At 36.6% G+C, this 26,589-nt stretch overlaps 1 protein-coding gene across 2 annotated transcripts; it reads left to right on the top strand.

Annotated features, from left to right (window-relative positions):
* Nucleotides 1–6,591: 6,591 nt before the first annotated feature.
* Nucleotides 6,592–20,654, top strand: ETAA1 (ETAA1 activator of ATR kinase). 2 transcript variants are annotated; one of them, XM_069583007.1, is made up of 7 exons: nucleotides 6,689–7,045; nucleotides 8,234–8,362; nucleotides 8,627–8,703; nucleotides 12,574–12,686; nucleotides 12,937–14,784; nucleotides 14,879–14,978; nucleotides 20,168–20,654. In XM_069583007.1, the coding sequence occupies exons 1-6, from the start codon at nucleotides 6,823–6,825 to the stop codon at nucleotides 14,943–14,945; spliced, it is 2,457 nt and encodes an 818-aa protein (XP_069439108.1). In that variant the 5' UTR covers nucleotides 6,689–6,822; the 3' UTR covers nucleotides 14,946–14,978; nucleotides 20,168–20,654. The 2 variants fall into 2 exon arrangements, with proteins under 2 accessions (XP_069439107.1, XP_069439108.1); XM_069583006.1 differs by having other exon boundaries at nucleotides 6,592–7,045; nucleotides 12,937–14,978.
* Nucleotides 20,655–26,589: the final 5,935 nt, after the last annotated feature.

Below are 26,589 nucleotides of genomic sequence, written 5' to 3'. Positions count from 1 at the left end.
CACCTCAGATATGCAGATGACACCACCCTTATGGCAGAAAGTGAAGAGGAACTAAAAAGCCTCTTGATGAAAGTCAAAGAGGAGAGTGAAAAGTTGGCTTAAAGCTCAACATTCAGAAAACTAAGATCATGGCATCTGGTCCCATCACTTCATGGGAAATAGATGGGGAAACAGTGGAAACAGTGTCAGACTTTATTTTGTTGGGCTCCAAAATCACTGCAGATGGTGACTGCAGCCATGAAATTAAAAGACGCTTATTCCTTGGAAGAAAAGTTATGACCAACCTAGATAGTATATTCAAAAGCAGAGACATTACTTTGTCGACTAAGGTCCATCTAGTCAAGGCTATGGTTTTTCCAGTGGTCATGTATGAATGTGAGAGTTGGACTGTGAGGAAGGCTGAGCACCAAAGAATTGATGCTTTTGAACTCTGGTGTTGGAGAAGACTCTTGAGAGTCCCTTCGACTGCAGGGAGATTCAACCAGTCCATTCTGAAGGAGATCAGCCCTGGGATTTCTTTGGAAGGAAGGATGTTAAAGCTGAAATTCCAGTACTTTGGCCACCTCATGCCAAGAGTTGACTCATTGGAAAAGACTGTGATGCTGGGAGGGATTGGGGGCAGGAGGAGAAGGGGACGACAGAGGATGAGATGGCTGGATGGCATCACTGACCTGATGGACGTGAGTCTGAGTGAACTCTGGGAGTTGGTGATGGACAGGGAGGCCTGGCGTGCTGCAATTCATGGGGTGGCAAAGAGTCGGACATGACTGAGTGACTGAACTGAACTGAACTGATATTCTATTCTGAACTTTTTGAAATAATACTTCTTTAACATTATTTTTGGAAAAGAATTGCTCAAATAATTTGCTCAAAAAATTATAATTAAGCATGATTTTGCAAAGTTTACAGCAACCGTCTTGTGCTTAAGAATGAATTGGGGATCATGCTTCACAAACAGCAATTAAAAGCATTCTGTAGCAAGTATTTCTTTGTTCGCAACTTGTGCCTTCTAATGAAAACTGAGAAACAATTAGGCCATAATCTTAAATCCCAAACTTTGCTTTAGTTTAGCATTTGTGGCTAAATTAACTGGCATTAGCTAGCTAGAGGAAAGGAAGTTTGTTGTGAGGGCTCACACTGAAAAAGAAAAGGCAATGATTGGAATTACAATGGGACCTGGCCTTAGGGACCCTGGAACTAAATGTGTGTTCAGTTTCCAGCAGCTAAAATCTAAAATATTCATCTAAAAAAAAAATAATAATAAATAAAATATTCATCCAATGATTCTCTCAAGTATCACCACTTTTTTTAGTTCCACTATTAGAAGACTGGGCTTCCCTCTTAGCTCAATCAGTAAAGAATCTGGTTGCAATGCAGGAGACCCGGATTCGATTCCTGGATGGGAAGATCCCTGGGAGAAGGAAATGGCTACTTACTCCAGTATTCTTGCCTGGAGAATCCCATGGACAGAGGAGCACGACATGCTACGGTCCATGGGGTCCCAAGAATTGGACAGACTTAGCAACTAAGCCACCACCATTAGAAGACTTCCTCAGAGTTTCTGCACTCTTCCCCTCCCACCAACGGCCTCCCATGGTTTCGCACTGGGCCCTCTAGCAAATTCTTTAAATCTCCAAGAGGAAATATTATTATCTCAATGTATCTTTTTGTGACAGTCAGAAATGGAGAGTCAATATATGAGTTGGTTCCCGAAGTCAAGAACCCATCTCTACTTGAATCAGGAATCACTTGGGCAGCAGTTCACCTGGGCTCTCCGTGGAGCAGTTCCCTCAGAAGAGGGATAGGTGTGGATGTGACTTTAATTACAATGGCCAACAAGGACCTACTGTACAGGGAACTATACTCAATATCTTGTAATAACGTATAACGGAAAAGAATCTAAAAATTGAAACTAACAACACAACATTGTAAACCAACTATACTTCAATGAAAAAAATTAACTAGTTAATTAATTAAAAAAAAAAAAAACAATTATCAGCGGGTCAGAGCTGAGAAAAAATGGGCCCAGAACTTATCCAGGTGCATTTTGGGGTATATTTAAGAAATACAGTAACAACACTATTTAAAAAAATTCTCTAGTCATTCTGTTGCCTGTTCAGATTCTGTCAACTGTATTCTGATAGATCTGGAGCTGGGGCAGAGCTCTGTACACATACTGTGCTACATAATAGCACACTATGATTTTTATTATTATTATTAAAGTCTTTATTGGATTTGTTACAATAAATGCTTCCATTTTATGTTTTTTGGGTTTTTTAGCAGGAAGCATATGGGATCTTAGCCTCCTAACCAGAGACTGAACCCCTACTCCCTACATAGGAAGGCAAGAAAGTTCCTATTATTTTTTCCTTCAAAAAAAGACCTCCCACAATTGGCCACTGATCCTGACAATATCATTGTAATGTAAGTAACAAGGCAATCACTTCACTATGAAAAAGCTCCTTAACAACAGACTCTCAATGCCTCAAAGTTTTGCTTAATAATCACTGTTAAACTTATGGATAATTTATGCAGGTAAAACAAATCAGAGTTTAACTCTGATTTATTAAAACAGTTTTTAGTTGTACTAAAACGCACTTATATGTGACATGTTATTCAAATGCCTAGAAATGCTATTTTGGCCTTTTGGATCACATTCCATTCAGATGTCTACAAGATTTACCTTTTATTAAAATATTTCATCTAGAAGTTAGTTGTACTGTAATTCATTTGGAGCTATATTCAGGAAACACATTTATTTTGAACTACATTTAGAACTGGAACAGATTGTGTGAATTAAGTAACTTTAAAACTAAAACTTATGATAGTTTCCTACCACAGAGTGATTATAGATTATAACCATCCTGGGGCTACTAAGGTAAGAACATATGTCTGTTTTTTGAGCTTGAGTTGTTCCTTTTTATAAGAGTTCCTTGGGCATTGTAGAATTTGGACAGTTATGGGAAATTATTCATTGCTATTTTATTTTCAGTATTAACATGCTTTAAAGGATTACCACATAGTTATTGCTCCAATAGGCATTATTAAATTCTTCAAAGACCTTCAACTATTTTCTCAGTATGAGTTAAGTATTTTTAGGATAAATTTAATCTTAGATAGCTATGATGCCATTTATTTAAGAAAGTATTATAATGGACACTTGAGTTCTTAAAATTTTGCTTCTGGAATTTTTGGTCAGTTGAAAGGTAGGAGAGATCCCAGAAAATAATTGAAATATTCCTATTACTTTAAACAATTGGAGGTTCAAGAAATTAATTTGAATTTTAAGAGATGTGACCTCCCAAGCAGTCATATCCAGTTATATATAAATAAATAATATAAAACTAAATAATGGTTTTAAAATATGTAGATTACAAATAATTGTGGTGAGACAGGAAGGAAGGCAGCAGGGCAGAACTGTCAAAAGAATGGCATAGAATACTACAAAAACTGATTAGGGTCAAGATGGTGAAAGATCTGACTTCCCGTTGATCTTGAACCTCATTACAGACTCACCGTGATACACGGGCAAGCTAAAGGTACAGACTCACCGTGATACACGGGCAAGCTAAAGGACACCAGTGCCATGACAAGTGCCGTGACAGTTCCTAGGCTGGCCATAAAAGGCCAAAAAGTGAGCGGTGGCCCAATTCCTGGAAATCTCTCCTTTTCCCCCAAATAGTAGCATATTCCTCCCATTAACCTATGAAATTACCTAGCTGAGTTGGTCTGGTTTCTGCCAGTGAAATGTGTAACTCTAAATAAACCTGCTGCTGCTGATGCTAAGTTGCTTCAGTCGTGTCCGACTCTGTGCGACCCCATAGACAGCAGCCCACCAGGCTCCCCCGTCCCTGGGATTCTCGAGGCATGAACACTGGAGTGGGTTGCCATTTCCTTCTCCAATGCATTAAAGTGAAAAGTGAAAGGGAAGTCGCTCAGTCGTGTCCGACTCTTAGCGACCCCATGGACTGTAGCCCACCAGGCTCCTCCATTCATGGGAATTTCCAGGCACTGGAGTGGGGTGCCATTGCCTTCTCCGCTAAATAAACCTGCTGTCATTTTATTAATATCTTGGCTCTTGAATTCTTTCCTGCTCCAAGTCAAGGATGCTCACTTCCTGGCCCCTCCCAGGAACTTGCTCCAGCCCTAGGAAGAGACCTGGAATGTGACTGTTCTCTGGCTCCCTCTTCTCTTGCAAAACTGGCAACAGAAATATTAGTAGAAAGTAAAGTAGTGAGGAAAAAGAAAAGAACTATTTTGCCACAATGTTTTATATAAAAGATTTAGTTCTAGGATTCCTGTCAGCCAAACTAAAGAACAAAAATAGTAAATTACAAAGAAGAAATATAAACCATTTCTTCAGTGAAAATAAAGATTTTTGCCTTATAGTAAAATTTTAAAACATTTTTATTGATAAACATGTATTCGGAAAAGTACATAAAATGACACGTTCAGCTCAATGAATTATCACAAAATCAACAACTAGAACAAGACAATGAACAAAACTCTCGGATACTCTCCTTCCATCTTGGCTTCTAATCATTGCCCCTTCTCTCCTCCCCAAAGTAACATTATTCTGACTGTTATGGTCATCACTTCCTTGATTGTTCTTTATAATTTTATCATTTAAGCTTACATCTCTATACAATATGGTTTAATTTTGCCTGTTGGAATTTATGTAAATGGAGTTACATAGTATTCTTGGGAGGATGGAGTAGGGAATCTGGCTTCTTTTGCTGAAGTTTATGAGATATGTTTTTCTTGTTACAAGGAGCTATAGTTTTTCATTTTCATTACTATGCAGCATTCTGTTGAGTAAATATAGCTCAATATATTTACCCACTCTACTGTTGAAGGGTATTTGGTTGGCTTCCAGCTTAGGGTAATTTTGGATTTAATTGCTAAAAGCATTCTTATAAAATGTATCTTGATGTACAAGTATGTGGAGTGGGATTGCTAGATCAAAAACTGTTTTCCAAGTTGATAAACCAAGTTATGCCATCACCAGCAGTTCTGTGACAGTTTCCACTGGCTGGGGCCTATGGCTGTCAATTCTCTCACATGATGCAATCAATGCAGTGGCTATGTTCTCATCAGTTTTACTTGCTTGTTACTTCTATTGTCAGTCCTTAATTTTAGCCATTCTGATGGGTGTAGAAGAGTATCATGTGCGTGCATGCTCAGTAGTTTTAGTGGTGTCCAACTCTTTATGACCCCATGGACTGTAGCCCACCAAGCTCCTCTATCCATGGAGATTCTCCAGGCAAGAATACTGGAAAGGGTTGCTGCGCCCTCCTCCTGAGAAGAGTATCATATCCTCGTAATTTTCATCTTCCTCATTACAAATAAGGTTGAGTACCTTTATACAAGTGTGTTGAACACTTTGATTTTCTTTTGCAGAGCCTGCTAAAATATCTGGCCCACTTTTCTTAATGGTAGTCAATCATTTCCTTAGAGATTTATATCTGTTCTTGGTATGTTTTATATACGAGCCCTTAATTTTGCATATTGTAAAGTCTTCTCCCAATCTGTGACTTGCTTTTCATTGTCTTTAATGTTGTCTTTGGTTAGGCAGAAGTCCTCAAGTTATGAATTTAATGTAGCCATATTTTTAATTATTTTCTTTATAGTTGGTGACCTTTTTGTTCAATTTAAAATTCACTTTATGTAATGAAGACAATATATATTATCTTATAGAATGCTGTTTTACCTTTTACAATTCAATATATAATCAGATAGCACTTGATTTGAGGGAATCCCTTGTAGCTCAGCTGGTAAAGAATCTGCCTGCAATGCAGGAGACTCCAGTTCAATTCCTGGGTCAGGAAGTTCTGCTGGAGAAGGGATAGGCTATCCGCTTCAGTATACCTGGGCTTCCCTGGTGGCTCAGCTGGTAACAGAATCTACCTGCAGGAGACCTGTGTTGGATCCCTGGGTTGGGAAGATCCCCTGGGGAAGGGAACAGCTACCCACACCAGAATTCCATGGACAGAGGGGCCTGGCAGGCCCCAGTCCACCGGGTCCCAGAGTTAGACACCACTGAGTGACTTTCAAAAAAAAAAAAGACCTACCAATATTGAATCTTGCAATCTATGAATGCAATATTTCTCCATTTATTTAGGTCTTCAATTTCTTTTTAAAATATCTCACAATTCTCACTGTAGGAGTGTTACCACCTGGTTAAATTTATTCCTAATTAACTGATATCTTGTATGCTACTATGAATCATCTTTCTTTAAAACGTCAATGTTAACATTTATTACTAATCTATTGAAACACAATTGATCCTCGAATATTGACTTTGTATCAGCAACTGTTAATTTATTAATTTAATAACTTTTCCTACGTGTTTTGATTTTCTATGCACATATCTATGGAAGAAGTTTTGTCTTCCTTCCTATTTCTGTTATTTCCTCTTTTTCCAAAAATTAAAACCCACAATAATCTGAACCCGAGTAATGGTGTTATTCTAGTTGTAAACCCAATTAAAAAAGTGCCGGAGGATTCTTTCCACCTCGCATGCTCCAACTCTGAGGCTCTGTGGCCAGGCCAGTACCCCTTAAATCATTTCCAATGCGGACGAATCCAAGCAGAACAGAGTAGACTCAGACGCGGGCTGCGGAAGCACCCTGGGAAGCACCCTGTGGCGGTCGCCCCGCCCCTCATCCCGACGCAGCCAATCAGCGCCCTCCTCTTACGAGCGTCTCTCCGACCAAAATGGTGGCGGCCGTTGGCTTGGCGTCCCGCTTTTAGTTCCATTACTCTACTGCTCCCGTTGCAAAATGTGAAAGGAAACGCTGCCGGTGGAGGGGGTCCTGGGCCATGAGTCGGCGAAGGAAACACGGGGACAGCTCTGGCCTGAAGCAAACGCCGCGCAAAGCGATGGCGACTGAAGAATGCAGTTCGGTGTTCGAATCGGGAAAGAGGAGGCTGAGGGCGGCCCGCGGCTCGGGGCCCCAAGGGCCAGGAGAGAGGCCTCCCCGGCCTTTGCCCCAGCAAGAGCAGCCTCCAGTAGCCGCTTCGTGCAGTAAAAGTAATCCCGAGGGTGAGACATGGGCAGCGGGGCCTCCCTGGGCCTCAGCGCCTCAGCGCCTCAGCTTCAGAACCCCGGGTGGGGGTGGAGTCGGAAATCGTGTTTTCTTTCCCTGGGCTTCTCCCTCAAGAATTCAAAATTAACCAGAATATATTCCTCCACGACTTTCATCCCCGAGTATGAGCACTGCCCGGTTAGGCTTGACCACCACTTATCGCCCCTGCCACAGGAATAAGTTGTTGGGTTTACCTCAGGGAGGAACGCTAATTTCTAGGCCGCTTCTCCAGGCATCAGCAGTGGCAGAGCGAGGAGAAATAATACCTTTTAAAGCCTTCAGGTTATGCCTAGAGGGGTTATTTCACCTTAAACTGTTTGCCCTGACCAGATTTTAGTGAAGGGGCCATATGAAATACAGTTATCTGTATTTTCAAGATCTCGGTGATGTTTTACCTTATGAATAAACTGGAAGTTACTTTGTATAAAGTTCCTCAAAGTAGGAAACTATGGGCCCCTAAGTATATCATTCTGATCACTTTTTGGTGTTTCTTTCTTTCTTTCTTTTTTTTTTTTTAAGATTTCTGATGAATCCTGGTAGGAATTGAAACTCAGGTGTTTCCTAGAGCATGTTCTTTAAATAGAGCTTTTTACCTTGTTTGTAGTTTACTTTGACAAAACAATTGCAGAATAAACAAAAAGTGGTATTTGACAGAACTTAACTAAAATGGCTCACTATAGTTTTTTGAAGTAATTAGTGTAAATTGGGTAGGGTTGACCAAGGGAGGCTGAACAGACTTTTTCTGAAGTTGCTGTTGAAGCATTTTTCATTTTTGAAATGTATTTTTCTGAAGTTTCTCTTGAAACGTTTTTCATTTTTGAAATGTGTTTGTAAATTACAAGTGGTTCCAAAAGCCTCCAAGTTCCAGTGGAGTGGCTAGCTTATACAGTATTGTCCATTTATAGAGCTATTAGATTGTCTTAAAGTACTTACTATTTACAATGTCAAGTTTGTAAAGTACTACTGGGATTTTTATGTGAAACAAACGTTTCAGTTGTGGATAGAGTAATATAGTCATCACTGGGAGAAAATTTTATAATTGGAACATAAAAATAATTTAGCTGAGGTATTTAACATTAAGGTGTTATGAAGTAAAGTAATCCTTTAGAAAGCAATAATCGTTATTTTCATCTTATTTTATATAGAAAGATATGAGACACCAAAGAGAATGCTGCCAATGGATTTATTGTCATCTACCTTCAGTTCTCCTAATGATCCAGATGGACAGAATGATATCTTTTGGGATCAAAATTCTCCAATGACAAAACAATTAGGTAATTTGTCATTAACAGTTTTATCTGGGTGAATATTTGATTAATGATTAGGATTTAACCTTAGAATTTCAGTCAGGTATTCACATCAGGAACTTTTATACAGCAGATGTTTTTCCAAAATCTTAAGTGATTTTGTTGCTGTGATAGCCGTGTAATGTCAGAGTGCTTAGTGATCTAAGCCATGCTAATTGTTTTCTATAAGAAGTGACTGATATTTTTAGAAATTAATTTTTGTTTATAATTTATATGAATTTGTTTCTTTAGATAAAGGAAGAAAAAAGCAGCTTTACACCACAGATAGTGATGAGATCTCACATATTGTTAATCGTATTGCTCCTCAGGTAAATATGAGTAATTTTATAGTGTATTTTAGAACAGTGAAACATGGCAGTAAGTTTTGTTTGTAGTTCATTTATGTGAAAAATATTTTGTCTTATTCAATTCTCTTCTCCAACAGAGCAACACAGATTTTTTTTTTATCTTTTCTACCACTGAAATGCATGTTTTGAAAAAAGGAACATAATGTAAAGTTGGGAACATATATTTTCCTAAGCATATGTTTTATTTTTTAGAGATGATTTTTAGAGCCTTGTTTTTATTTTGTTTTTAATGTTATTTAATAATATATGGTTATTATTTTTCAGGTCACTAAAAGAATAGAATCAGACAATAAAAATTTAAACGTCAAAATATTTTTTTATTATTATTATTTTAACTGTCTGTAGTATTTTCCCAGTTGAAACTGCCTTTCTTAATACTTGTTAACTTAAAATATCATCAGGAAACATTAGAGTGGAAAAAAACTGGATTTGGGTTTAGTACTGAGTCTGCCTTCTATGGCAGCCCGTAAGCAAGTCACTTGACTTGCCAGGTGGTGCAGTGATAAAGAATCTGTTTGCCAGTGCAAGAGACACAGGAGACATGGGTTCAGTCCCTGGGTCAGGAAGATCCCCTGGAGTGTGAAATGGCAACCCCCTCCTATATTTTTGCCTTGAAAATTCCACGGACAGGAGCCTGGTGGCTACTGTCCATGAGGTTTCAAAGAGTTGGACTTTCTGAGCATATGCACACATACAAGCAAGTCACTTAAACTATCTGAACTTTAGTTCATTTAGTTATTAAAATAGAATTATTACTTGTCTAGCTCTCGTATTATTGTTATGATTGAATTAGGTAAAAATTGTTTGTAAACTATAGACTACTATAAATATTAGGTATATTAAAATTTAGTATGATAGTTAAATTATCTGCTGTAAAAGAACTGTGTTCAAAAGTTTCTTCTTTATTTCAGCTTTTGTGATGCTTGAGTAATAGGTCACTCTCTGCTCTGGACCTCTTTCTTTTTTTTCTTATATAGCAACATTTACATCCAGAAAACATCCAATTTCTGTTTAGTGTCCTCACAGGAAGTATGGTATTTTCCTTGATGTGGCCTCAGATAGTGACTGTATGTTGACCATAAACAATACATGACACTGGCCCAAACTGTGGTTACAAGGATCACCATCCAGGTGGAGGAGACAGGAAATAAAGTTTTTCTTAGTGGCTATAAAACATCCAAAATTACAACTAGGACAGTCGAAAGAACTATGTTGCTACTAGCTCTACTTTCCATCTTTGGCATGTCATAGAAATACATTTTACATAGAGTTCATTAGTTAAATAGCATTTATGCCTTATATTACCCACTCCAGTGTTCTTGCCTGGAGAATCCCAGGGGCGGGGGAGCCTGGTGGGCTTCCGTCTATGGGGTCACACAGAGTCGGACACGACTGAAGTGACTTAACAGCAACAGCATGCCTTATATTACTTGCTACATAAGTTAACAATAGATATTCATTAAATTGTTGATTTTACACGAAAGAAGCATAATAAAATGTGTCTGGACTGGCCAGCCTAAATAGTGATAAAAAAGGTAAGTAAATTATTGAACTCTTTACTTAAGTAGGCTGGAAATAATTGCTCACATAAAGAAACGGCAGCAGTATGCAAGTGATAACTTGTGTATAAGAATGCAGTTAAATTAGTTGCTTTTAAATGGTACCCCTTTCAAGTGAGCACTTTTAAAGCATATAAATCTTTGGTAATATCAAGGTCTGTTTAGGAACTTGTCATGTTCCAGAACAGCATAGGTGAGTTACCTTCCTCAAATAATTATTTAAATTACCTTCATAGTTCCAGAGATATATTTTAAAATTTAAACTTTTTTTTAATTGATGGGGCTTTCCTGGTGGCTCAGTGGTAAAGAATCCACCTGCCAATTCAGGAGACGTGGATTCAGTCCCTGGGTCAGGAAGATCCTGTGGAGTAGGAGATGGCAACCCACTCCAGTTTCCTTGCCTGGGAAATCCCATGGACAGAGGAGCCAGGTGGGCTACAGTCCATTTAGTCACAAAGAGCTGGACACGACTTAGGGACTAAACAACAAACAGCAGTAGTTCCTGAGATGACATTTTTTTAATTTGCATTTTTATTTTAATTGATCAGTCATTTTACTTTCTTCGGGATACTTTTCATGCAGTGTTGTTTGTTTGAAGATGGTATATATTTTTCTATCATTTTTATACAACTCTGCACAGTATACTTTAGAATTAAATGAACTAATGTGCTTAGATACATTTTACAGCACCTGGGTTGTACTATGTAATTATTAATGAGGAATTTTAAAAAATGTAACATTTACAAATAATATAAAAACTATATATAGGACCCATATATTTATATTACTGGATATATAAAGTTATTATACTTTTATTCTCTAAAAATGGAGTGAATTTAAAATTACTTGGTAAATGGACCAAAAAAATCCATAATTAAATCATTAAGAATGTTATCTTCCCAAATTCAAGATTGTTGAAACAAAAGGGAAGTTATGTATTGAGTCTAAAATCAAAATTATTGCTTTTCTTGAGTATTTGCAAAGCTGAAAACTGCTAGATTCAATTGGACATCTAAGGAAACTACTTTTTGATTGATTGATGATTTTGAAGTACCAAGTGGTAGGCAACTTATCACCTAACTTTCTAGTGTATAAACTTGAACTGACATCTTTATGCTCAGCATTTTGCTAGATACTGAGCTATCACAGAAACTGTCCTTGCCTTCAAGTAATCTGTAATCTAGTAATTAGATTATTTTGTGTGACAGTTACTTGTTTATTCATTCCAGGTACTATAAACATAGAGTAGAAAATGATTAACTTGTTTATTTTGTTGGTTTGGTTTGTAACTAATAATAAATTCATTCTCTAATTTTGTGCATGATCAAGTGACTAAAAGGTATAAAAGAAACATGTATGACTAAGATGGCTTTTTTCTAGCCTTAATACTGGTTAAAACTTCTTTACCCACTTTCTCTACTTAATTTTGTTCTTCTCCCTACCTCATTCACAGCATCAGTTCTAATCTTGCCATTATCTCTAACCTGTCCTGACTTAATGCTAAATTTTCTTAGTTCTATCTAAATGTTGTCAGTTCACGTCAACATGGATTGTCCAACTTAGATGAATGTTATAATGGCAATAGGGAAAATTTGGAGATTCAGGTAATACAGAAAGAACTCCCTATTTATCTTTTTATTCCTAATTCTGATAATTCCTACTGCACAGTTTATTTCTAGTACTAATGTTTATTTTTATCAATGTCTTACGACAAATAAGTTGATCAGTTTTCTTTTGATAAAAATATGTACTTTTATTATTGAATATGTATTTCTATTCTGCAGTGGCTTCCACAGTGGCTCAGATGGTAAAGAATCTGCCCGCAATCAATGCAGGAGACCTGGGTTCGATCTCTGGGTCAGGAAGTTCCCCTGGAGAAGGGAATGGCTATCCACTCCAGTGTTTTTGCCTGGAAAATTCCATTGACAGAGGAGTCTGGCAGGCTATAGTCCATGGGGTCGCAAAGAGTCAGACATGACTGAGCAAATAACATGCATTTCTAATTAAATTCTTAAAAACTTAAAAGTTTTTTTAAAATATGGAATTCCCAATTCTGAGTGTTTTCATTCCCTAAAGCAAGTAGATCACTTCTTACAACTTGTTATTACTATCCTCCAGGTTTTCATTGTTTTTGAAGTTTGTTTAATTGCTGTCACTTTACCAGAATTTGCTCCTTTAAGAAAATAATTCTACGTAATTAAAGTGGGTTTTTGTTTGGTTAGTTGTTTTTGTACTTTCACATCTCTTTTTTTTTTTCGTCCTTCTGCCAAAGGATGAGAAACCAACAACAGACTCCATGCTGGGCGTGTGGATTGGTGACACTGCTATTCCTTGCACTCCAAGTGTAGCAAAAGGAAAATCAAGAGCAAAACTCAGCTGCACAAAGTAAGTTTAAACTTTTCAGTTTTTCTTATATTCAATGAAGTAAATATTTTTAGTATTTTGGTTGGGTTTTGTGTGTATGTCAAAATGGTTATAAATTATTATCCTTAACTTTGACATGTAATGTTTTGAACTTATTTATGTCCGGATGTGTTAAAATTTGTGAGTTTTAACATTAAAATATGTTAAATAACAGTTGAGTATTTATGACATTTAGAATATCTACATAATTTTTGAAATATTTGTTTAATAGGTTAAAATCACAAAATCAAGAGGAAGAACTTATGAAATTAGCTAAGCAATTTGATAAAAATATGGAAGAGCTGGATGTGATTCAAGAGCAAGACAAGAGAAATCATGATCTTATCCAGATGATTTCAGAAGCAGAGACTTCACATAATTACAGAGATAATATACAGATGCAGTTACCATGTGATATAGTTCCTGAAATAGATAAGGCTATAATAAAGAAGCCAGTGAAAGAAAACACCAAGATACCTGTGGTAAATGATCAAACCAGCAGTCAGAAGCCATTTGACCAAAATGCTGAAGCAGCCTTTATTGCCATGTTTGATGGTTCTACTCAGAAATGTAGTGGACAGTTAAGCCAAGATTTGTCAGATGCTTTCTTGAAAACCAGTAATACTACCTTTGGAAAGAAAAACACTTTGAAAGAGGAGAAAATCATTACTAATGAATCTGTGGTCACTGAAAATCTGCCAAGTAAAACCCTAGGATCACTTTCTCATCAAGTCGATAATCCTGGAATGACAAAATCAGATGTGACTTTCTGTACTAAGGAACCAGGAACTTTTAATAAACACATTGATACTTTTACTACCAGTGATTTTGAGGATGATTGGGAAAACTTACTAAGTAATGAGCCTTTTGTTATGCAGAATATTGAAATGTCTGAGCTGTTCCCTGCTCCTAAAACAGTCCAAATTGCTGATCAAAAGGAAATTTGTTCCTTTAACAGTAAAAAGGATAAAACTAAGTCAGGAATGAATAAAAGTCTAGATGTCAAGTTAAGAGATTCAAAAATTTTACAAGGTCTTCCTTCACATACATGGAACAGTGAATTAACAGATGCTGAAAAATACAGATTTTCACCAAAGCCAAATGATAAACCAAATAAATTATCAGCCACTGGAAATAAAATGAAACTGGAGAAATCTTTTAATATAGTTGTTAATCAAGACAAAATTCAAGACTGTGCAGTTGCATCTAATCTGACAAAAGTAAATGAAAATATTCATACTAAATTTAATTCTAAAGTAAATGCTTCTGAAAAGAAATCTGCTTTGAAACCAGGATGTTCTAATAAGTCCATTTTTAATCAGTCTTTGAAAATGCCTGCTAATGTCAAGCCTTTCAGCTCAGCAACTTTGGGCAATACAACCAGTGTTTGTAACCCAAATCAGACTAATGGATCAAAGTTAGGTTCTTTCTTTGATGATTGGAATGATCCATCATTTACCAATGAAATTGTTAAAGCATGTCATCAGTTAGAGAATAGCTGGGAAGCAGATGATGTAGATGATGATATATTATACCAGGCATGTGATGATATTGAAAGACTAACTCAGGAGCAAGATACTAGAGTTGACAGCAAGACATCAGAAAGTGTCCTTGGGATCAATGATATTTCTAAACATGGAGCCAAAAACGTGTTTACTACACCTAAACAAGGAAGTCAGTTGATGCAGTCAAAGCACCTAAATCTGAACAGCATTTCAGCACAGACATCTTCATTGACAAATAGCTTACAAATAAATAAATCAGTGAAGATGGAGAGAGGGGAAATGTATGGAAATTCTCCAGGATTTTTAGGTGCCACAACAAATTTGAGTATATACTCTAAGAACTCAGACTGTCAGATCAGTAATCTGCATGTCTCTTGCAACAACACTGATGTACCCAAACAAGTGAATAGTTATAAATCGGTTCTTACAGGAAGTTCAAGTTTGAATGTGAGTTCACATCATATGAGTACAGAAATTGCTGCTTCTAAGAAGAGATTGAGTACCCTACGTCTATCCAGAAGCACCATAAGAGGTGAAGCTCAGAGTGACCTTAACAGAGCAATTAGATTTTCTGAGTACGTGTTTACAAAGATGAAAAATTGTCCGATGCTTTCCCCTTTAAATAACAGTTCTGTAACAGGAAGTATTTCTGATACCAAAATCACACAGGGTTTGGAGAAGAATAAAACTGTCAACCCGTTATCTGGGAAGGCAGTTCAGCAGCAGTCTTTGGTGAAATTTTCTGAACCTTTGAAACAACCTTCAAAAGGTATGTATGAAACAGTGTTCTTTGAAAAATAGCCAGTCTAGTTCTTTGTGGATTGAATTTTCATGACATATATGTTAAAGACTATTCTGCTTTAACTAGAAGTCTTAAAGTGATTCTTAGAAATAATGATGCTGGAATATACACACACTGGGTGGTTTGTGTTTTTAAAAGACTGCATTGAATTCTTTGCCAACATGTAATACAGTGACTATTACAGTAGCCAATCAATAAGTATGTGTTGAGTCTTTTCTGAATTATTTCCTGGAAAATTTTACTTATGCATATATGTATTACTGTATGAGAGTCCTTTTGTTCACTGAAATACCTCACTGTTTTAAAATTTGAGTAATTGTCTATTTTTAGCAGAACAATATGTGAAGGTTTAGATAATTCTAATTAAATAAATACCTTTGCTAGAATACTACCTGATATAAAACTGTTAAGCTATGATGGTTAGAGTTGTTATTTAGTACATCTTGTGATCTTTGATTCTTTCCAGTTTTTCTTTTCCCCGAATTCTCCTATCTATCAGGTTCCATTGTTTTGACACCAAAAAATGTATCTCAAAATGGTCCATTTTTCTCACTCTCTGCTGTACCACCCTTATGCAAGCCAACATTTCCTAACTGGACTGCTGCAGTTCTTCTACCTGTTCCCTCTCATTTCTAGTCTCCAAACAGCAGAATCATCTTTTAAAACAATGTTAAAAATAAAAAGCAAGTAGACATATTTGGCATTCCTCTGCTTGAAGACAACCTTCAGGCACTGCTCATCATATTTCAAATAAAATCTTAATTTACACCCTGATCTGCAAGCCTGGACTGTCTCTATAACCTGCCTGTTCTCTTTTTTTCTTGCCTACTAGACTTCAGCTACAGCAGCTGTATTTGAGTTCCTCAAACAGGATAGGTTCTTCTCTAGTTCAGGAACTTTGCTATTCCCAGCTAACACTACTGCCTTCAACAGTCTATAAATGCTTTCCTGTTATTTTCAGTCATCTCTCTTTTATTTCCTTAATTTCTTTTGTCACAGTTTGCAATCAGATATTGATTACCATCTGTCTCATCAATGAACCTAGGCTACCATAGCAGCTGCCATTTAGAAGATGTTTAATAAATATTTGCGTGAACATTATACAATATAATCTGAAAAGTCTGTCATTCACTGATACTGTAATTTGTAAAAGGGAATATTTTTGGCATAATTGTGTGTGTTTCTTAATGCCCAGTGCTCTTCAACAGAAACCTTGTACATGCATACACCAGATCTGCTAGCTGGTTTCCATTTATTTCTTAAACACAATGTGTTTCTCACTACTCAGAATGATTTTGGTTTACTTTCTCAGTTTTGCCAGTAGCCCGTGTTAACTTGTTTTACACCATTTACTATTCTGGCTTGTAATTATTGATTTTTTAAATCAGTCTCCCTCAGTTGAGGCTAACATTAGGAATTTTACCTATTATGTAGATCAATGTTAATATGGTAATGGAGTTTTTAGTTTCTTTTAATAATAGATTGTTTTCTGTTTAGATTCTAAGTGATGCTTCTGTTGGCATTATCACTACAACTTTGCTGTTAAGTGATCCCTCACTTTTAAAAAATTTGTAACAGTAATAGGTTATTGTTTAAAAATAAAAAGTATAAGTTAATTTGACATAAAAAGGTAAGTCCTCTATTTCTCCTTTTCTCCAAAGATTTTTCAGGGAAAGCCCCTGTTAATAGCATTTTCTGCAAGTATAAAAATGTAGGGGTGAAGGATGGTGTGTATGTACCTATACATTTATTTAAATAGATGTAATTATATTGCAAAGACTATTTGGCAGCTTGATTTTGCTTTCACTTAATGTATTGTGACTGTCTTTTTCCTGATAGAGCATAATTTGCTTTAGTCCTTTGAATCTCTTCATAGTATGTAGTTGTATGGATGATACCATAATTTATCTGTTTCTCTATTGATGGAGGTTTAGTTTGATTGCAGTTTTTTGCATTACATGTAGTCCAGTGTGCCAGTGAATATAAATTTGCACATGCTCATGAGATTGTATCTGTTTGAAAATTGATATAAGATTCAGAATATTTTAAATGTTGATGGAGATCTTTAAATCTTACCCCTAATTACATCAATTTATACTTTTATCAATACTGACAATGAATATGCTACATTATCACCCAAACTAGATATTTTGAAACTTTAAAATTGTTGTCAATTGATAGTAGTTTCAAATATTTAAGTTTATATTTAAGTAAGTACAGTTAATTGAGTCATTCTTCCAGTGTGAATTAACTTAATTATACTTGTAATTCCATTAAAGACTAAGTCTCTCTGGAATATGTGAGTTTCTCCAAAACTCCTGTCTACTATCTTATCAGCATTTTTTTTTTTATGGATAGACTCTTTCAGTTTACTTTATAGTTTTTCTGTTAAGTTTATTGATAGTACCTGGCATCACTGACTCGATAGACGCAAGTCTGAGTGAACTCCGGGAGTTAGTGATGGACAGGGAGGCCTGGCGTGCTGCAATTCATGGGGTCGCAAAGAGTCGGACACGACTGAGGACTGAGCGACTGAACTGAACTGAATATTCTAATTAATATTAACCTTGTTGACATTTTCTATTGTTGCCATTTCCTTTTACTTTGATGTAGCAAGCTGCTCTGCAGCAAATACCTTTGGCTAGGTGGGCGGGGACAGGGGGACTGCTAACTACCTCATTGTTTTAAGCTAGATTTGGCTAATTGTGGCCTGTCCAAATCCAGCCTATATAACCTGTTTTTTGTGCAGCCAGCATATTAAGGTGATTTTCACTTTTTAGATGGTTGAAAAAAATCAAAAGAACAATAATACTTAATAACTTTTGAATGTGGAATTCATGTTTCATTGTCCATAAGCAAACTTTTATTTGAACATAGCCACATCATTTATTTATATGTGTTGTCCATGGCTCTTTTCATGCTGCAGTGACAGAGCTGAATAGTTGCCACAGGAGATCCTATGCCTCTTAAAGGTTAACATATTTTGGGGTCTTTTACTGAAAAAAAAGGACTTCCCTGGTGGCTCAGTGATAAAGAATCTGCGTGCCAATGCAGGAGACACAGGTTGGATCCTTGAGTCGGGAAGATCCCCTGAAGAAGGAAATGGCAACACGCTCCAGTATTCTTGCCTGGGAAATCCCATTGACAGAGGAGCCTGGAAGATTACAGTCCACAGGGTTGCTAGAGTCAGACTCAGCTTAGTGACTAAACAACAACTGAAAAAAAAAAGCTTTTCACCTCTGCTTCAGGATTAAGATTTGAAAGAGCCGTTTTTGTTTTGTTCCTTGCCAATAGTTGGAGCCCTTGGTATATATTTTTAATGAAGAAATGAGTGACTCTTCCAAAATCAAATTTTCCCTATGTGACTTTATTGTATCTTTTGAAATTAATTTGTAGAATACCACATAACCAACTGAGGTGCCAGTTTTAGGGAGCCATGTTCTATTCTGCCATGGATTGTTAACCTATTTTCCTTCTAAATGTACAGTCAACTGAATGTAAATTGTGTGTGTGTTCTGAGTTTCTTGTGTTTCTCCACTTTCAGACTAAAATAATAATTTAGTCAAGCTAATCTAAAAGTATATTGTATCTTTCTATAAGAAAAAATAGCTGCAGTCTATAAGATAATTGATTTAGAAAGTAAAAGGCAACAGAATCACCTGAGGTGTTTGAGATATATATCTCTTACTCTGAGCACTCTCTCCCATTTCTGATTATACTGGGGACAGAAGGAGAGAGTGATGATATATTTTGGCTAAATATCTACCTTGGTTAACAAGAGAAATGTCTTATGGCAACTATATTCTGAATCTCTGTAGATGTCACTGTAGATATTTCTCTTGTTAACAGTACTACTGATTCTTCTTTAAAGGGTAAATTTTACAACATATACAGTTTCACCAATACACAGTCACTTAAGTATGTATTTGGATGATGGTCTTGATTTTAGAACATTAAATGAAAAAATGTTGGCTAAAATTTTGAAGTCTGATTCTTAGTAGCATTACATAAATAATCTAATATTTCAGCTCAGAGTGACTTAACTGTGGAATTCATTTTATTAGAACTCAGAATTTTGTTAGAGGCAGAATTGGTTGTGTTAAATTTAAGACACATTGTTCATTTCATAGTATGTTTATCTGAAGTATACACTAAAGTATGTTACATAAAAAAATACCAGAATGCTTCACATTTTGTAAAAAGATTTCATATTGAAAATTGAAAATTTTCATATTAAAAATTTTATGCAGACATCCTGCTCCTTGAAATAATTTTCCAATGTTTATAGAAAATATACCCTCCATCTAAAAATGCAGTATTTGACAGTGAATTTTATGTTTATTGACATGATAGGTTTCACTCTGTTACTCCAAAATATTTTTCTTAAACAGCTGAAATGAAAATCTCTGAGATCTATAGAGGAAAAAAATGTAGGAGTAGGAATATTAACATCAGTTATCTTATATTAGAAATATACTATTTGAAGTATTAATATCTGATTCATTTTATTTTGAGTACTTTTCTATTACAATCTATATAACATTTAAAATTCCAATTTGTTTTTAAAATACATTCATTTATTGGTTATATAAATTAGGTGTCATTGTTCATAAGAATTATTTGCTGGGTAGTCAAAATGTAGAGTTTTTAATCAATTTTATCACCCTGTGAGAAGAGTACATCAAAGAGATTGATCAGTTCTTGATTTCATTTTGGCCTGGAGCCTTGTACTGTATCTGCATTTGTAGTCTTAATAATTAATAGTTTAGGATGAGGCCCCCTGATGGCTAGGTGGTAAAGAATCCTCCTGCCAATGCTAGAGACACGAGATGCAGGTTCAGTCCCTGGGTCAGGAAGATCCCCTGGAGAAGTAAATAGCAACCCACTCCAGTATTCTTGCCTGGTAAACCCCATAGACAGAGCCTGACAGGCTATAGTCCATGGGGTCACAAGAGTCCCACAGGACCTAGCAATTAAACGGCAACAAATGGTTGAGTAACGAAACCAAAGACATTCTTTACCATCTGAATCACCAGGGAAGCCCAATAACAAAATCAGTGTGGCAGATCTGGGTAATGAAAAAGTAAAAATTAAAACTCATTCAGTATGATTTTATAGTCTTTAAAACTAATATCTATATTTGGTTTCATTTTTAGAAGAAGAAGAGAAAAATAGAAAGTGTTCTCCGGAAGAAATTCAGAGAAAAAGACAAGCAGCGCTCGTTCGAAGAATGGCCAAAGCACAGGCATCATTTGTAAAGAAAGGCAGCTCCCACTTAACTTGATTTCTTTAGTGATATGTTACTTGGGAGATAACAAAGACAGTTGATAACTATCTATGATAGGAAATGTTTTTCTTGATTTCTCCATGAGAAACTTAATGCTGAGTTATAAAGCATGGACTTCTACTATATTTAATAAATCATTGTTTATGTGGTCAATGAAACCTTTCTTTGGAGATGTATATTGAAGTTAATTGCATGTAAATTTTGGAAGTTCAGTAAAGTTAGCAGTTATGTAGTAGAATTATGCAGAGGAAAGTAGTTTTATTTTTAAATACTGTGATTACAGAGGGTCATGTCAAAACTCCTTAATTTTTTATTGTTAATACGTGTTTTCCAAATACAAAACTTCAACCTACTAATTTTTTTGTTGTTATTTTCAGTAACTGTTCCTTAAAGTTTTTATACATTTCTGCATTTTAATTAATGCTTTCATATTCTTAGGAACATGGATGGTAGGAAATAAAGGACTTCACTTTATTTGTAAGAAATTACTCTTTTCAATTCCTAGTCTGTAATAGATGTGAATTTAAAATTTTCTAAAATGTAATGCATTTTGGAAACTTCGCCCTGTTTTTAGGGAAGATCCTGATTTAAGAACTTTAGAAAAAAGAATGTGGATTGGCTATATAAGTAGTGTAGTGTCATTAACATTTAGAACTATCAGAAACTTTAGAGATCATCTGGTCTAATTTCATTGTGTAGGTGAGAGATGAATACTCATATTCTGAAAGTCACAGGCAAGTTTGTGCTTGGATTAGGAAGGTTTCTTTCATTCTAATGAATACCTAGTCAAATGGTATCATTTGCTTCAGAGTGTTAATTAGTACATAAAATAACTTGTTTGTGGGAGCATTAATTTAGTATAAAATTAAAAGTAAAATACATTGAGACTTTCATAATAATGCTGATTGTTTCTTATATTAAAGAATCAGGATATAAAAAGAATCTCTTCAATTTACCTATAACTATATAATTTTCCCTTGATTAATTCACTGACTTTGCTTATTCTTCTCTATTATCTGTTTTTGTCTGAGAGTTTCTAAGCCAGAAGTAAAAACAGTCTAAGATGAGGGCATAAGGATGGTAATGCTTTGTTTATCCCAAATGGCTTTAGATGTGACAGAAGTTATAGATGGGACATACCTGTGAGGGTGTTCACCATTATTTTGACCTATACAGAGATACTTCATTTTTAAAGTTGTATTTTCATGTATAACACATTCTAGGTAATGTGTAATTTTTGTCTAAGGCTCTTATTAGAAAGAACATAAATACAGGTAATTATTCTATGTAAGAGAATGAAGAGCTGAGAATCTTCAGTTCAGTCACTCAGTCCTGTCCAGCCCTTTGCGACCCCATGAATCGCAGTACGCCAGGCCTCCCTGTCCATCACCAACTCCCGGAGTTTACTCAGACTCATGTCCATCAAGTCGGTGATGCCATCCAGCCATCTCATCCTCTGTCGTCCCCTTCTCCTCCTGCCCCCAATCCCTCCTAGCATCAGAGTCTTTCCAATGAGTGAACTCTTGGCATGAGGTGGCCAAAGTCCTGGAGTTTCAGCTTTAGCATCATTCCTTCCAAAGAACACCCTTATCTTTTTTTTAAAATAACTTCACTGTGTTCTTACTATCCTTTGGTATCTATCTCTGCTTTTGTTTATTTAAGCTTCTCCCGCCCACCACTTGATTTCTCTAGAATGCCTTTAACCTATTCTGTCCAGTTGTGAAAACTCAGCCCAGTAAGTTTGCGTTTCTTTGACACTTATACCCTACCATCCTTATGTCCCTTGTAGCTCAGCTGGTAAAGAATCCACCTGCAGTGCAGGAGACCTGGATTTGATCCCTGGTTTGGGAAGATCCCTAGAGAAGGGAAAGGCTACCCACTCCAGTATTCTGGCCTAAGGAGTCCATAGACTGTATAGTCCATAGTGTCTCAAATGTTCAGACACAACTGAGCGACTTCACTTTCACTTTCATCCTTACTGGAATTGATTTCTCTGATCATTGTGGTACTTAGTTCTTCTATCTTTTGTAGAACAATTCTATAATGCCTTATGTGTTAATTGAGTTGTATATGCATTGTAGTAATATTTGTAAAACTTCTTAGTTTGCATCTCCTGTAATTTTATCATGTTCTCAATACAGCCTATGCTGCTATTTACTTAACAGTTTCTTTAAAGTGATCACTTTTCTCTTTAAAGGCAAACTTACAGTACTTAATGGAGTTGTAAGAGTGGCCCACCAAATCCAAGCCTAAGAATGCTCTTCACCCTCACCTTTTCTATCATACTGATTCCTCTTCTTTAGCTATTGTTGAGGAGTTGAGGGGCCCATTACTTAGCATATGGAGGATTGTTTAGATAGTGTCTCTAGCTTGGGTTTTTCCAGTCTATAGGGGTCTGTTTTCACACAAGTAAGGGGCAACTGGTAGGCCTGTCAGTTCTAGTCCATCTCTAGCTCTGCTGCTATTTATGCATCTCAGGTTGGCTGCAGAAAAACCAGTGCTAAGAATACCATTATTGCAAGAAAATCTACAGAAGAGACCCTGTCTGTCATCATTCATTATTGGTGTAGACAACTCTGATCCAAGGAAAACTTGGATTGCTGCTTATATACAGTGTTACGCATGCATGTACCACACCTTGGGAAACACTACTTATATCGTTATACTCTATTATCACTAAGTTTAAAGTTCTTAAGGATAGAGGCATCTTATTCATCTCTGTCTATCCAATATTCAGTGGCTGATACTCAGTTCAGTTCAGTCGCTCAGTCATGTCCAGCTCTGCGACCCCATTATTTGCAGCATGCCAGGCCTCCCTGTCCATCACCAACTCCCAGAGTTCACTCAGATTCACGTCCATCGGGTCAGTGATGCCATCCAGCCATCTCATCCTCTGTCGTCCCCTTCTCCTCCTACCCCCAATCCCTCCCAGCATCAAAGTCTTTTCCAATGAGTCAATTCTTTGCATGAGGTGGCCAAAGTACTAGAGTTTCAGCTTTAGCATCATTCCTTCCAAAGAAATCCCAGGGTTGATCTCCTTCAGAATGGACTGGTTGGATCTCCTTGCAGTCCAAGGGACTCTCAAGAGTCTTCTCCAACACCACAGTTCAAAAGCATCAATTCTTTGGCACTCAGCCTTCTTCACAGTCCAACTCTCACATTCATACATGACTACTGGAAAAACCATAGCCCTGACTAGACGGACCTTAGTCGGCAAAGTAATGTCTCTGCTTTTGAATATGCTATCTAGGTTGGTTATAACTTGTCTTCCAAGGGGTAAGCATCTGCAGTGATTTTGGAGCCCCAAAAAATAAAGTCTGCCATTGTTTCCACTGTTTCCCCATCAATTTCCCATGAAGTGTTGGGACCGGATGCCATGGTCTTTGTTTTCTGAATGTTGAGCTTTAAGCCAACTTTTTCACTCTCCTCTTTCACTTTCATCAAGAGGCTTTTTAGTTCCTCTTCATTTTCTGCCATAAGGGTGGTGTCATCTGCATATCTGAGGTTATTGATATTTCTCCCAGCAATCTTGATTCCAGCTTGTGTTTCTTCCAGTCCAGCATTTCTCATGATGTACTCTGCATAGAAGTTAAATAAGCAGGGTGACAATATACAGCCTTGACGTACTCCTTTTCCTATTTGAAACCAGTCTGTGGTTCCATGTCCAGTTCTAACTGTTGCTTTCCTGACCTGCATACAGATTTCTCAAGAGGCAGGTCAGGTGGTCTGGTATTCCCATCTCAGAATTTTCCACAGTTTATTGTGATCCACACAGTCAAAGTCTTTGGCATAGTCAATAAAGCAGAAATAGATGTTTTTCTGGAACTCTTGCTTTTCCCATGATCCAGCAGATGTTGGCAATTTGATCTCTGGTTCCTCTGCCTTTTCTAAAACCAGCTTGAACATCAGGGAGTTCATGGTTCACATTGCTGAAGCGTCGCTTGGAGAATTTTGAGCATTGCTTTACTAGCATGTGAGATGAGTGCAATTGTGTGGTATTCAGTGGTATTTATTAAATGTTGAATGAATTTAAATGGATTCTGGTGGCAGAGATTCTGTCTTGATGCACTTAAAGCATTTTGACTCTGATTCCGTGAACTTCAGAATTGGAATATGTTTCTAGAAAGAGTTTAAATTTTGCCTAGCACTGATTCATATAAATGATAATTTATCTGGAGTATGATTGTAGTTTTCAGTTCTTGTTCGGATATAGTGATCATAATTGCTTGTGAGACTCAAAGCAACAAACTTAGGTCTTTATGCCTTCCCTTAGACTTCATAAATGAGTACATCAGGGGTAGATTTTTATGTTTGCTTTTAAAGTCCATTGACTTTAAAATCAACAGGATCGAGAAGACGGGATAATTACTAAATTGATATAACAGTTGCTAAATGTTTTATTTACCATGAATGGTTTTAAGAAATTTACATTTAAAGGCCATTTTACAAATAGGGAAACTGAAATAAGCATAATAAGTAACTTTCTCAAGGTCATACAGTTGGATGTTGGAGCTGGAGTTTTAACTCAGTGTAATGACAAATAATACAATATTAACCACTGGTCATTCATGGTCATTCATGGAAACTATTCACAAAAACCAGTGGTTTATGGAAATTACCTGAATGTATTCCAATGCTGAGAGGGATTGGGGACAGGAGGAAAAGGGGACGACAGAGGATGAGATGGCTGGATGGCATCATCAACTTAATAGACGTGGGTTTGGGTGAACTCCAGGAGTTGATGATGGACAGGGAGGCCTGGCGTGCTGCAATACATGGGGTCACAAATAGTCGGACACAACAGCGACTGAACTGATCTGAACCGATAGGAAAGAATTGTAAAATTTCAAGCATATGTGCCAAAAAACTCACTAGAATTCTATAGCTTAATTGTATAGCTCGAGAATTTTCTTCCAGTCTGAATTGCTATTACAGATGCCTCCTGTACTTTATGTGTATGTGAGAGGGTGAGTTGGTATTGATTATATGAATACATATATACATATATGAATATGCTTTTTTCATGCAACTATTAGAGAAATCCATAAAATGTATAGCTATTTTAAATATCTTCATTTTACCTCACTGTTTTAGTCATTTCTGGGTGTCCTAGTTTTAAATATACTGGGGAAAACTTACTTGCTTAGTCCAAGATGTAATAGCATACTCCAGCTTTCTAGTAAAACTTTGATCCAGGTAGTAAAATTAAGGTTTCTGATTAGATGCCCACTGTATAGAATAGTGGTATTCTGCATTTAATTTGTTGTAATACATTGTTACTGTTGAAGTACTGGATTGACCAGAAAGTTTGTTGGGGTTTTTCTGTATGCTGTACTGTATTTCTGTACCTGTTTGTATAAGTTTAGAGGAAAACCCAAATGAACTTTTTGGCCAACCCAATATATGAAGAGTCTCATGTCTCACAGATAAATACCTAGACAAAGCAGCACTGAAATAATCTTTTATATAATTGTAGATACTCTCTTCTGATGTTATTCAAAAAAACTCGAGAAGTGGTATTCTCTTAAAAGTTAGCTGTAATTTCTGTTTCTAGCCATGATGGAAAACAAGGACTGCTCGTTCCTCCTGGAAGAATCAAATAAAAAACAGACTACATGGAGAAGTGGACTTCAAGACCTTAGGCCTCAGACAGTGAGGAAAATTGGGAAACAAATAGAACCCTACAATTTTCCCAGCTTATTGATTTGAGGGAACTTCCAAGTCATGAAGCAAGGAAGGGGAACAGAGGAAGAGCCAGGTAGGCTCCCTGAGTTAAGGAAAGGGAGCTGAGTGTCTTAGGAAGACCAAGATAGATTTCATGACGCAGAGGACCAGCCAGGAGACAACACAGCACTCCAGATACCTATAGATGGTCACTTTGAGAATTAAACAGTCCTGATTAACAAAGTATGTGAGAAAGCAGACTGGAGAAAGAGGCATTTGAAAGGATTAGAGGATTTGTGTGGGTCTGGTAACTGCCCATTCTCAGCAACCACAGTTGAATGGGTAGCCCTTGATTCTTATAGGGAATAATTACCCCCAAACTGTAGTGCTGTGGCTCCACCCAATAAATCAAGTGTGAGATTCAAAAGGATCAAACCATTCTCAAGTAACTGTCCCAGAACAAAGCTCAAAAGTGTTTATAAAAGAAAAATACTCAACATCTATGAGGTGAAATTAACAATGGCTGTCATCAATTAAAGATCAGTAAGGCGATGGCATCCCACTCCAGTACTCTTGCCTGGCAAATCCCATGGACGGAGGAGCCTGGTAGGCTGCCGTCCATGGGGT

This window comes from Ovis canadensis, chromosome 3 (assembly GCF_042477335.2).
Source record: "Ovis canadensis isolate MfBH-ARS-UI-01 breed Bighorn chromosome 3, ARS-UI_OviCan_v2, whole genome shotgun sequence".
In the NCBI taxonomy this organism is placed as follows: domain Eukaryota; kingdom Metazoa; phylum Chordata; class Mammalia; order Artiodactyla; family Bovidae; genus Ovis; species Ovis canadensis.
The sequence above is the reverse complement of the archived record's forward strand: the minus strand, read 5'-3'. Positions and strand labels throughout refer to the sequence as shown.